The sequence below is a fragment of the Terrapene carolina genome, unplaced genomic scaffold (assembly GCF_002925995.2).
Source record: "Terrapene carolina triunguis isolate 2854851 unplaced genomic scaffold, T_m_triunguis-2.0 Scaffold66, whole genome shotgun sequence".
In the NCBI taxonomy this organism is placed as follows: domain Eukaryota; kingdom Metazoa; phylum Chordata; order Testudines; family Emydidae; genus Terrapene; species Terrapene triunguis.
This window is the reverse complement of record NW_020664417.1, coordinates 31,263,170-31,276,568: the sequence shown is the minus strand read 5'-3', so window position 1 is coordinate 31,276,568 and position 13,399 is coordinate 31,263,170. Positions and strand designations below refer to the sequence as shown.

Here is a 13,399-nt window from a genome sequence, read left to right as displayed (position 1 = left end):
TATAGTTTGAATCATTTTGGGATCCCTTCAGATAAAAAGAATGGTGTAAATGTAAAAATGTTAATTTTGGCTAGTTTATTAGAATGTTGAATTTTCTAAGAATACTCAAAATCTCAATTGTAATTATTTTAATTGAAAAAACTCATTTAAAAAGTGTAAAAATTGTTACAATCTTCAATAGAACAAAAATAAACAGCGAAATAATATAACCTAAGAACCCTTATCAAATTGTCTCACCTGGCTGGATGTTTTCTCTAATGATGGTTACATGGTCATCTCGGTCTGGTCGTGTGTGTTCATGCCAAAAGCCTATCACATGCCCTAGCTCATGAACAACAATTCCAAATTTATCACAGTTCTTGCCAATAGATATAGCCTGAGGACCATTCCCCCTTCGACCCACATAAGAACAGCACCTGTAATCAAAATATCAATAGAGATTAAGACTTTCAAGAAAACAACTTAAAAATAAAATTTTGCTAGAGGGTAATTTAAAAAAAAATCCATACAGTACATTACACGACAGTGCTACAACAAGCTGAAGTTAGTATTTACAGTAGTTAATACAGAGTATTATTATATATAACTATTAGAATGAATTTCTTTATCCAAGGTGCCACTTGTGACCTAATGGACTGTTATTTGTGTCCTTGGAGTCACTCTGAAAAACAAAGGAGATTTGTACACCAAAACAAACAAATAAAATAAAATGACTGTGATTAAAATCAGTATTTTTTGCGGTGTTGTGCTGCTTCTGTGCTGTCTTTCACATAAGAGTAGCACATATAACACCACTAGGTGTGCAGGGGAAGTGATTGGCCCTCTACTGCTCTGCTTGGGAGTGGAGCATCTACTGCAGTCATCTCTGGATCATTAGGAAGTTCTGTCATCAGCTTTTTCAAATTCCTCTCCCACATTCCCTGAATAAGGATCCATTAAGAAACATCTTTTTTCCCCCCCGGTAGAGGAGACAGTACACACCAAAAACCCTTCACCTCTTCATGCTTTCTGGCTTGGAGAGAGAGGTTGCCCTCTCTCAAGACAGAATGGATGGGGAATGTTCCACTTCAGTATGCAAAGAGCAAAACCTATTTTAAAGTCTAAAAATGCTTTCTATGACAAATAAATAAAAAATAAAAAAAGAATAAAAGTAAAGTCTCCATGACTAACCATACTGGACTTGAATCTTCTCTCAGGTAGTCTCCTCTCAATAGTAAAACACTAGTTTTCATACCACTGTAACTCCATTGATTACACTGGGACTATTCATATGCTTAAAATTAATCATGTACATAAGTGCTTTGATGGATTGGTGCCTAAATCACATCAGAAATTGAATTAGAAAACTATTGTGTCTACATCTATTTTCCCAAACCTTTCACCAGGCCCCACAGACTTGTGTCTCCATAAAATCCTCCAACTCTAAAAACACGCAACAACTCACCCTCTATAGCATTCCAGTTGTATTTCTGACTCAATCCAGAACCACCAAATGGTCTGAGGCCAAAGTTTTGTTTCTAATAAGAACACAAAAGCTATGAGTTTGGGTCCAATACCTTAATCTTTCAACCAGACTTCCATAGCTGGGAGGGCCAGGAGCAGGGGAGAGTGGAGAAGAAGCAGCAGGGAGCAGGGGGTAGATTCCTGCTGTGTCTATCTCTGTTGTACTTCTTACCAACACTCGTCCAGATTTCATAGTCACTCAATTCTGGTTGGCTAGTAGGTAAATCTTTCATATTTAATCTGAAAATTCATGCTACTTCATTAATTATGGTTGCAGGGTTTTAGAAATATTAAATGTTAACGATACCATAACCCTTTGAAGATTTACCTAACATCTGTTAACTCACAGAAGAAAGCACAGAAGAAAGATGAATACTTTGTAGATAACCCTGAAATGGAGTGAATGAGGTTTAGAATCCCAGGATACTCCTATGCTTGAGTAAACACGAACGCCATCTCTCCTCCTCCCCCCCAAGATTTTTCTGGGTGTATGTGACAGATAATGTGACCCACAAAAGTAATCTTTCCATACTGGGAGATTGTAGTCCAGAAATAAATGGTCCACTTATTCTCCCTCTCCCTTTTTCTTGGATAAGAGTCTTCAACCTGAAGAGTCATATTTTTCTGAGGGAGTGGTAAAAAAAAAGCCAGCTTCACAATTGCTCTCATTTTTCATTCCTGTTTTTCTGTGCTTTCATGATTCCAATGTAATCTAATGGGGCTGGTATGCCCTTTTCCATACTCAGCATTCTTCTGAGATGTCTGCTCTTTTGGAAGGGCTTGAAAAATGTAGTCTGCTCACTATGACAGGAAAATGAAAGAATAGAGATTAAAGCAAAACCTATAGGGATGGAGAGATATTTGGGATCAAATGGTTGGCTGAGATTTCTGACACACATCTGTCTCTATCATTTTATCTACTGTGTACAATATAGCAAAAATAATAAGAATATGACTCCATCACAAGCTCTTTAATGACCTTAAAATAATAAAAAAAAAAGAATCCTAAAAAAAGGGAAAACATGGATGAATTGCTAAGGAGCAGTTCAGAGGAATAGCATAAAGATGTAGAGACAAATCAGAAAAGCTAAGGCACAAAATGAATTACACCTAGCAAGGAAGCAAGAAGAGAGAAGAGGTACCAGCATAATGTAAGCACCTCCTCTCTGTAACCCTCAAGTGATCTATACACCATATTTCAAAATGCAATCTAAGGAAAAAATAAACTAAAAATAATTAACAGTTTATCCAAGATGGTACCATATTACTGCCAGAGCTCTGTTACTGGAGGGTTACATGACTCTGTTAACTCAATTGCAGACGAGCCTCAACAATGGGTAACTGAGACTGCATATTTAGGGGGAAAACATTTTTTAAATATAATAAAACATATGGATTGGCTATTTTAGTTTGAGCCAATTCCCTTGTATTTACAAAGAAGGCAATACGCCTTCAGTCAGTATTATACCAGCCTATTTTGAGTCTTATATCCCACCGTCAATTACTTTTTCAAATCATGAGGCAATAGCATAGTCCGATAAAATTCAACCACAGTCAATACTCTTCACTGTTTTGTTTTCTTCTTCTTCTTCATTCTGTCTCCAACAGCAACATAGAACCTTTCAAGATTCTGCTCTATTAGTTTCGAAAGCTAGGCAATGTGATTTGAAAAAAACCCAAAACATCAGTCACAGCACATAAAAATCACATAAAATGTTTGATATGTAAAACAAATACTAATTATTTGCCTTTGAATAACAGTAGTGTAAAATATTGTCCTAGGGACCTTTGGGTTTTATATCACAAAACGAGGTAGCTTTTTATAGTATATTCCTTGATTTTGTGAAATTTTACTGCTATTCCCACTAAAGCGAGACAATGTGGCCAAGTTTTTCAAAAGTAAATAGTAATTTTGGGTGCTCAATTTGAGATACTTTAAAGGTGTCCTGGTTTTAGAAGGTAAATGGACAGGCCTTTCTGAAAATCAGGCCCCTTCAGGTGTCTCAAGTTCAGCAACCAAATTATGTTAAAAAGAGTATCAGCCTATTTTTTAAAAAATCAGCTGATTATGGCAATTTCTTAACTTTGATTACTAAATGGAGTTCAAACACTTCACACATATTGCAGGCAAGCTCTTTGATTATCTTTTTCTACTTCAAAGGAGAACAGCAGTCAACAGTAAACACTGAGTCTTAAAATAACAGTAGTAGTCTAGAATACAGGAGGGTAGGGGTGTCATTAGGATTTACTGCATCGAGTGCCCTGCCATGCACACATCAGATTCATCCAATTAAGTTACAACATTCTGATCACTCAAACAACAAAATGGAGTCAAAGGGTCAAGAATATTAAAAAAGTGATACATCAAAAGGCACTGATTTGCAATACCTTTGTTGTGACCACATATTTAGGTGTGCTTGGCACAAGGCCCAGGCGTCTCTCTGCAGTATGAGCACTTGTCATCCTTCTCAAACTCAGCCAACAGGCAGACTTTAAAGCTCCTGATCTCTTTAATCTTTATTGCACCAGACAGCAGTTGAAGATGGTAACTATTTATGAATCTCTAATTCCAGTAATCAGTCTAGCTGATCAATAATGGTGAGCAAAGAGAAACAACTGGCAGAGAGAAAGTGCAGTGATTACTACCGCTATTCTTTGAAAAATAAGGGCCTTTTGAGCCTCACAGAGCTGCCATAAAATGTGTCTTAAAATTGATGAGTGGGAAGGGGAAACCTGTGGGATCTTAGTCTCAGTTTTTTGGCGAGTTAAACAGCTGCACACTACAGAACATGATACTTTAAAGCACCCTATTGAATGATAATAGCAGTTCACCATGACATTAACTGCATGGTGCTGTGGATGAAAATGATGCAGAACTCCACAAACCCACTAGGATTACACCCTTTGCTCTGGTTATATAGAGAGGAAAACAATCTGTAATTCACAAAAGAGAACTCAATATGAAGCAATATTGTTAATCACTTTACTGGTCAAAGCACACCCCTTCTATTCACAGTCCAAAATGCCTCTAGGTAAAGTGGAAATTGGATTGGCACTTGTATAGAAATAAAGTTAGCAACAGTGGTCTGCCTTGGACATTTTCATCAGACATAAAATTGTAAGGAAAATTATTGTTAGTTTTCTTCCACCTTCAAATATAATTCTTGGTAAAAGTCTTGTAGTCAAAATCACATTATTTTCCTTACATTCATTTTGGTCTATATTTATATGCAATTTTTTGTTCCATTTGTTTGTTCCAAACTCATTTATTCCCAGACTAGGCTTTAAAATGGCACATGAATAGAGAAGGCCAAATATTTGTTCTGATTTGATGAATTTATCCCTTTTGGTCCTTTCCACAAATTGTCCACAAATAGATCATGATTTTTACTGATTTGTTTGATATTCAAAACTATTCTGTGATAGTTTACTAGAAATAATTTCAGCTTGCTGAATGTTTGCAAACTGTGTAGAGTGGGCATTCATTCGATTACTCAATATTCAGAAATGCCACCCACACTCCTCAACTGGTGGGGGAACTTGATGCTCCTGGCAGAGAAGGACAGCCCCAGCAGGGAGGGAGGGAGTCACTCACTGAGGGACACCAGGTAATTCCTCCTCACCATCCTTGGAGTTTCTGGCACCCATTGGGCAGTTAGGCGGGGTGGAGGGGGAAAGAGTGTTATTTGGCCAGCATTCCCAAGCTCAGAAGATTTAACTTGGAGCAGGTGCCTGCACTTCAGCTCTGTTCCAGCAGAGAAAGGGTTACTTACCATTCCAGCAGGAGCAGCTGCTGCCAATAGTATGCAGAGGAAGATAGGTAAGAATTATCCCTTCCGCCCAGCATGGAGGTTCTGACCACTATTGGAGCAGGAGCCCCCTTAGGGAGGGATTCCATGCTGGCTTCCCTGCTCAAGGGCAGGGAGGCTCAGAACTGCATGGGGAAGCTGATGGGCAGCTGGGTTCCAAGGTGGTGCAGCCTAGGTTGAGCCTGCAACTGTGGCAACGCACACACACCCCTGCTTGAGGGGGTACGGGGGAAACAGTAGGTCATACGATGTCACTAAGGCAGCTGCAAAGGGCCCTGTGTCCTTGGGCAGCCCTGCCAGGGCCAGGTCTGTGGCAACTGCTCCCCCACAACCTGCTCATGGGAGGGAAGACCATGGGTGTGCTGTGGCTGCTGCAGGAGCACAATGCTCCTTGTGTCTGCTTATGTCCCCTCCCTTCCTACTATGGGTGGTGGAAGGGGAAGGGCTCATGGCGCTTCAGCCAAAGGTATGGCCAGCAGGTCTGCAGGTGCCCAATCCAGGAGCCACTCTGAAGGAGTCAGGCAGAATGCTTGGTCCCTTTCTCCACCCCCACCCCTCCGAGTGAGGTGGTGGGGTTGGGGTGTAGGTAGTAGGGGTGGTCCTTGGACATGCATTGGAGCAACCCAGCCTGGCCTTACTGGAGGCTGTGGAGGAAGGTGAGGGTTCGTTCTTCAGCAAAGTTGCCTGAATTGTTGGCCTTGGATTGCCATCCCACAGGGAAGGATATGCTCAGTCTTCACAGGAGTGAAGATAACTGACGCAGATAATGAGTCAGGGAATGAGGAGAACAGGTGGGCAGGACTTTGGTGGTGGTGGGTCAGAGGAGTGCATTCCTCTCGGATGGGATCCTGAATCCTTTATACAGGAGGTCCATGGGTCCATGGGAAAATAAGGGTCCAAGCCTCAGGAAGGTGGACGAGGAGTAGGTGAACATCCTGGGGCCTGCACTTTGCCCTCATAACCCACCAGCAGGGATACAGCAGTAGGGCTTACCAGCAGCCGGCACATAGCGAAAGAAGGGATTGCAGCCCTTGGCACTCAGGTGCAAGGGTATCTGCCTACATCACTCTTCCCTCTGACACCCCTTCTCATGTGATGGGAGGGGTAAACCTATTGAAACCATTGGCATTGTGGCCCATAGGCTGGGCAGCTTTCCTGGGAAGGATGGGCCCCTCTCAGATGAGGGTGTAACGATGTCACAGGTTTGGAGCGGGACTGATATTCCACAAAGGGATACAGAGCAGTCAGGGAGGGACCCCCCACAATTGGTCAGCAGCATTCTTAACGAGACACAGGTGGAAGAGAGGGCAGGTAAAGGCCCTGGATCTTATCAGGGATCCAATCGGCCCCTTGGGACTCATCTCTCTAAAGAGGTTAAGGTAAAGATTTGGAAGGGGGAGTTTGTGGATTTATTTACCTTGCAGTTTATGGAAGAGCAGACCGAGGAATGGGAAAAAGGACAGAAAAGACTAGGACAAATCCCACAGATCTAAGGCACCTCAAACTCTTGAGAACTGGACCACGGACTTTCACATTCATGTAGGTATAATTTGTGTGAGGAACCCCGAGAGATGTATTTCCTTGTTCAAGTCTGAGGACTTAATAGAGAGAGCATACGCAACGTATGGTGGGGAATTTAAACAGTGGACAGCAGAGGAACCTGAATTACCCTGGGGTAAAATAGACCAGGAATTTTGTCTAGAGTGTCAAATATCAGAGGGGTAGCCATGTTAGTCTGGATCTGTAAAAAGCAACAGAGTCCTGTGGCACCTTATAGACTAACAGATGTATTGGAGCATAAGCTCTCGTGGGTGAATACCCACTTCGTCAGATGCTCCAATACATCTGTTAGTCTATAAGGTGACACAGGACTCTTTGTCTAGAGTGTCTGAATCCTTATCACCCCATCCAGCTGACATTCACAGAGGGTTGCCAGTGCCAAAACCTCGGCTTCAAACTGCAGATTTAAAAGTGAATGTATGCTTTGCATTTAACAATGGGAAATATTTTTGCTCTCAATACTAGTGCAGACACCACTGTAGGAGGCAGGATGGGGGTCAGCAAAGCACCCCCTCCTGTTATAGGGGTAAAAGGCAGTTCCAAGAGAGTGGTAGGAAAGGGTGTCCACAAAGATCCAGTGTTTTGGGAGGTGCTACAGGGGAGGCAGTAACCATGGAAAAGGTTTCTTCTCCAATTAAGGTACAGGTGTTATGGAATTAGTTATGGGCTACCCCAAGAAAAAAGAAACAGCTTATTTATGAAATGGATTTTCAGCTATTTTTCAAATCCAATATATGAGGGAGTGAGATGCCATCCTGAGCAGAGAATTTGAAGTCTGTTAAAGGCTTTGAGCATATAATGACTGTGAAGTTCGCCATTTAAGTGACAGCAGGGACAATACCTTGTGTGGATTTCAGTTTGAAGGCCATTATTTTAATAAAGCCATGCCCATTGGGTGCTCTGTGTCACGTGCCACTTTCAAAAGATTCAGCTCCATGTTGGAGTGGGCAACTGTGCGGAAGTATAGCATGTGTTATAGGGTGCACTAGCTTGAACTTATTTGCAGGTAGGATAGATTAGGGAAAGGCAACTATGAGTACTTGCTCGAGGCATTCTAGAACTTGCCGAGTGCCCAAAGGTCCCCCTCGCCATGGAGAAAATAGAAGGCCCTGCTCAACCTTTAAACATACCTGGGCTTAGAACTGGACACAGTTCAGGGTGTTTCTAAGGTTACCTGTAGAGAAGATAGAATTGGTCAGGGCACTGACGTGGACTCTCAAAGGGGCAAAGAAAATTGCATTGCGGGAACAAGTAGTCAGGGGGCACCTAAAGTTTGCGTGGGTGGTGGCGCCTAGTCAGGCATTCTGCACGCATCTGGTATCAAGGTCTTCTGGATTGTACAACCCCCACCACTGTCAGAATGACAAGGGAAATGAAAGGAGATTTTAAAGTGTGAGAAAGATTTCTGGAGGAGTTTAATGGGATTTCAATATGACATTTGGACTGGTTGCTCAAGACTGAACTGCAGATACAATCTGACATCTTGGGAGGCATAGGTTTACTGTCAAGGAAGGTGGTGTGCACATTACAAGAGACATTACCTTGCTCAAGTTTTTCCTATACTGCTGGCAGTCACTATTTGGGGAGAAAGCTTTTAAAATAGAAAGTGTGTTTCTGGTGCAAAAAACAATCAGTGGTCCATATTGTAAATATACAGTTGGCTAAGACTGCTCAGGTAATGAAGCTGGTGAGGGCCTTCATTTTACACCTGAGCCTGAATGTCTACACCGCCATTAAACAGCTCCTTAGCCCAAGCCTCGTGAGCCCTCGTCAGCTGTCATGGGCAAGCTGTGGGTGTATAACTGCAATGTAGACATACCCGCAGGGCCTATGAGCCAGACTTACAGAATTCATGGCATTTAGGGCTCAAGAAGGACTTCATCATGGGTGGCCCATACCTACACACCAGATGGTGCAATATGGGGTGTCTCTGACCCATTGCAGGTTGGCTCTCTCCACTATATCTGGTGAGATAGCAGGCCTGTCCTGCTCAAGTAGGCTGGTGGGTTTCCCAGACCCAGGCAGGCATTTTTTACTACAGAAGCTCTTAGAAGGGTGATACAGGAGGGGTTGGCACTAGAGGGACAACATTACCTATAACAGTGAAAACCCAGTCTTATTAAAGGCTTTAGGATGGGTCTGCAGCTACGAGAGGGAGGCCATTTTATTTTAGGATAGCATTCATTTTTGCCCTCTTTGGCACTTTTAGAGTGAGGGAACTAGTGCTTTTGGCAACTGTGGGAAGGTTCCAGCGAGCACTGAACTTAGCAAATGTACGACAATCGACAGGAACAGTGTCACGGCAGTTAAGGTCCTCAAAAAGACCAGAAGGGAATGTGTGGTGTTGAAGGAATGTTCAGACGAACATTTGTGCCCTGTAAAGGCAGTGAAAGCCTCACTAAAAATCCAGAGCCTGCAGCCGTCCATACATGGCGATGGCAGCTTCCTAACAAGATACCAATTTCCTGCGGTCCTGAGAAAAAACCTTGCGCGACTGTGTTCTTGATCTCAGTATATTTGGCATTCATTCTTTCAGGATTGGGACAGTGACATCAACAGCTGCAGGGGTTTTGGTCCATGGAAAGTAAAGGTGATAGGGCACAGGAAATCAAGGTGTTACAGGACGTATGTCCACACCAAGGAAAAGATGGCAGGGAACAGTAAAAAGTAACTAACCCCGTGAGCTTTTTTGTTTCAGAGGATATCCAGAGCATACTTAATATTCAGATTTGAAGCACTCTGTAGAAGAGGGCAGCCAGGATGGCAGGCAGATCTCAGCTAGGCTTCAGGTCCGAAGCTGTTTGCATCCAGTGGTTCGGCACAAGAGGCATGCAGTGGGATCAGCTCATGCCACTTCTGCTCTCATTGTTGAACAAAGCAGACCCCCTCACATGCTGGCTATTCACCTCAGGAAGAATAATTTTGAGGGCTGCACAGGAGTCAATTTAAGGGATAGAATCCAAAGGGATATTAGCTTGATTAGGCAATTGTGGCCAGTGGTTATGTTAGTATGGTCAGAAACGCTCACAAGATGGGTTTGGCAGGGAGCTGCAGATCAGCCTGTGTGGACAAGACAAGGAAGAAAGTGAATAGAGAGGTCACTAGGATATTCCTGGAGACAGGGGGTTCAGTGATACAGCATAGGGATATCTATTACAAAAGGCCTGGATTTTTCAGGGATTATGTGCACATATGTCAGATGGAGGCACTGACAAATGGTTGTGGAATGTGAGGGCCTGGATTGGGCAGTAGTTGGGGGAGGAGAGGTGGGGATCAAGATGGCACTCCCTGTTCCCAGTGGGGTTAAAGGATAAAATGAACAGTTCCTAGAGGTAAAAACCTGGGATTTTGGTGATGGGCCTTTGGCTTACAGGATATGGTCAGACTTTGTGGAGGTCCCCACCCTTCTTCACCCTCTGTCCCCCTCAGAGTGAGCTGAGTCCTGGGAGGTAGACTGAGGAGAGACTACCCTGAGTTATGGGTCCTATAGTAGGAGTGCTGTAACACCTGCCTGGTATAGGAGAGTATGGGTGATGGGTGGGTAGAGCCCCTCCCGTGTTACAGTCTGCCAGGTAAAATCCATCAATGTGTCTGTCCTCATTTCACTGCTAAGGCTACATCAATTTGCTACTTAAGCTGTATGACTAGTCACCTTCAGTAAGTCATATGCTGTTATTTCTCTTCCTGGACTGGAAGATTTAACTTTTATAAACTACTTCTGCTTCAGCCAGAAGTTAATTTCATTTCTTGATTAGACAAATCTTTGCTACAGGTTCAAAATTTGATTTCCTGTTAATATTCAGACTATACCAACAAAACTTTGTACTCTCATACAAACTTCCAAGCAGCAAACAAAAAGGGGTACAAACATGACTGAATTAGAATGTGATTCACAGTTCACAAAAACCTTCAGTAACACTCCTTGCGCCCCCCTCCCACACTACTTACCCAGCTCTACTCATGATTATGACTTGAAGGGTTATGAAGGGCAAACGACCAGAGCTTCACTATGACCTACCTTCAGCAGCAGATTTTTTTTCTTCATGCATGACTGTGGTAGTCATTACTAACATTAGAGACCTTTTAATATGATTATTTTAATATAAATATTACTTTTTTGAACTCCATGAAAGAACTGTATAGCCTGTTTAAATAGCCAGTCATTCCTACATGCAAGAAATAAAGCTACTAAAACAAAACATTAAAGCATAAGTATATTTTTAAAGACAGAATATAACTTTTATCCATTTTTTAAAAATCCAGTCTGTAATGTGTAGCATGTAAACATGGCATTTTGTTCATACAGCTTTTGACCATTTAGAAGCTGTACAGATTAGAGCATATGGAACATGATATGAAAGATATGAGTTTTCTTTACTTCAGACAACTTTGTCAAACACCCATACTGAAGGAAATCAACAGTGATTGTTCTAAATCACATGACGTCTGTCATAAGAAAGTAGTTAAGTGTGCAGGTAAATAACCAAAATTGCTACGAAGATCAAAGGCATGTTGCAGTGTGAAAACAATGTGACTTATTGTTCCTCTTCAGACTCACTACATACAAAACAGACTTGCTCTTTTTCTCAGTAATATTTATTGTGAGCATGAGATTAAGTGCCACTTGGAAAAGCTGAGCCCTTTTTTGGCTTCCCATACAGCATAATATAGTGACTGAATCTCCAAGCAGTTTCCACATATCACCCAGGAACCATAAGCAGCAATTCTTTAAAGAATATTACAGATTGTAATTACCAACTAGCGGTTTACACAACATCACACTCTTGCAACCTGTTTAGAGATGAAAATGTTACATACTACAATCAAATAACTACATCCATATTTATTACCAGTGGTCAAGAATAACAATGTACATTGCTTTGGTAACATAATCATAAACCCTATACTATAAATCCTTATTTTCCAATGTTCATACTGCAATTAGAGGGTGCAAATGACCACCATCCACTAACTATGGAATTTCAACTCACCAGTGTTTGCCTTTTCAACTGTAATAGACGATGAAACAATACCTGGTCCCATCTCAAACAATGTGTTAATTAAATGAGACATGATGGGGACAAACCACAGTTCAAAACAGAACCTAATAAAATGAATAATATGAGTAGAGGAAATTGCTACAAGCCTTCTGACGAGGAGTTACCTGATCCATAGGTAATCAAAACCAAAAAGGTTGTGAATGGGCAAACAGTAATGGAAGCTTTGAATTACCCAGCTATTAAAAAATAGAGAACATAAATGGAGATGAAGTTGAGGAGCTTCTAAGTAATAATTATGAGAGTACGATTTTTATTTTATTTTAATAAAAGTGAGCAAAAAAAGAATATGGATGATGAATATCCACAAAGTACATTTTGAAGAAAGTGAAAGAATGGTGGGAAGTGGTGGATGATAAGTGGGATAAAGGGAAAGGGCTAAAAAGAAAATTGTGTGTATTAACAAATTCATATATGGCCACACACTATTAGCATTAATTACAACATAAAAAACAAAGGCCAATATGGAGGAGCAGAAGATGCAAAGAGTAATCAAAAGTGGGAAATGAAACAATGCAGTTTTCTTCCCTTTGATACAATCTCTCACTTGGTAACTGTACCCTTTATGTTAGTGATCATATTGCTCATAATGATATGCCATCTCAAAAAATTCTGAGCTGAATTTCAGAGATTCTGAGGAACTGCAGTTCCCACAGAAATCAGTGCTCACTACTTCTGAAAACCAGGCCGGTTATGATTAAACAGAGATTAGAGAAGCAATGTATCAGTTGATGTGTATATAAATTTAAGATTAGCATAGCAGAGTACTATACCTCAATATATAAGTTATCATTTTTCTGTTTGTTTCCTCGTGAAATTCACTATAATGCCATTTTGGGAAGATACTACAGATTTTCTAAAGAGGAAGGATCAGACTCAGAAATAGCTCAGCACTTCAGCCCAAAGACTGCCCTTTGTGAAATAAGAAGGAACACATTCAGATATGCCATAAGAAATCTCTATAAAAATATATGCAAAACCAAATTCAACTACCATTTTTATGGAGTTGACATACAGATCTATGTGTCTACTCCAGACCTGTCTCCTTCCATCCAAACCAAAATCTCAGCCTGTCTCTCTGACATCTCCTCATGGATGTCTAACCACTAGCTCAAGCTCAACATGCTAAATCAGAGCTCTTAATTTTCCCTTCCCCCAAGCTCCTCCTGCTACCTCCCTTCTTGATTACTGTGGACAACAGCACCATCCTGCCTGTCACTAGGGCCATCACCTGGGTATTACCTTTGACTTAGACTTCTCTCTCTAGGTCTTCCTATCCAGGCTATGTCTAAATCTTGCCAATTCTTTATGCATAACATCTCTAAAATACAGCCTTTCCTATCCATCCACACAGCAAAAACTCATTCAGGCTCTCAGCCGCTCTTATCTTGATTACTGCAATATCCTTCTCTCTGGCCTTCAAAAATGCCATCTTGCCCCACTCATTCAGAATACAGTATTTTCCTAGCC

General features: G+C 41.5%; 1 protein-coding gene across 2 annotated transcripts in view; it reads right to left on the bottom strand.

Moving 5' to 3' along the window:
• TLL1 (tolloid like 1) overlaps nt 1–13,399 on the bottom strand; it is a 200,401-nt gene that overhangs the window by 78,879 nt on the left and 108,123 nt on the right. For both annotated transcript variants that reach the window (XM_029910666.1, XM_029910667.1), the window contains exon 6: nt 238–416. In XM_029910666.1, the coding sequence (XP_029766526.1) occupies nt 238–416 (179 nt within the window). The remainder of the gene's footprint in view (nt 1–237; nt 417–13,399) is intronic.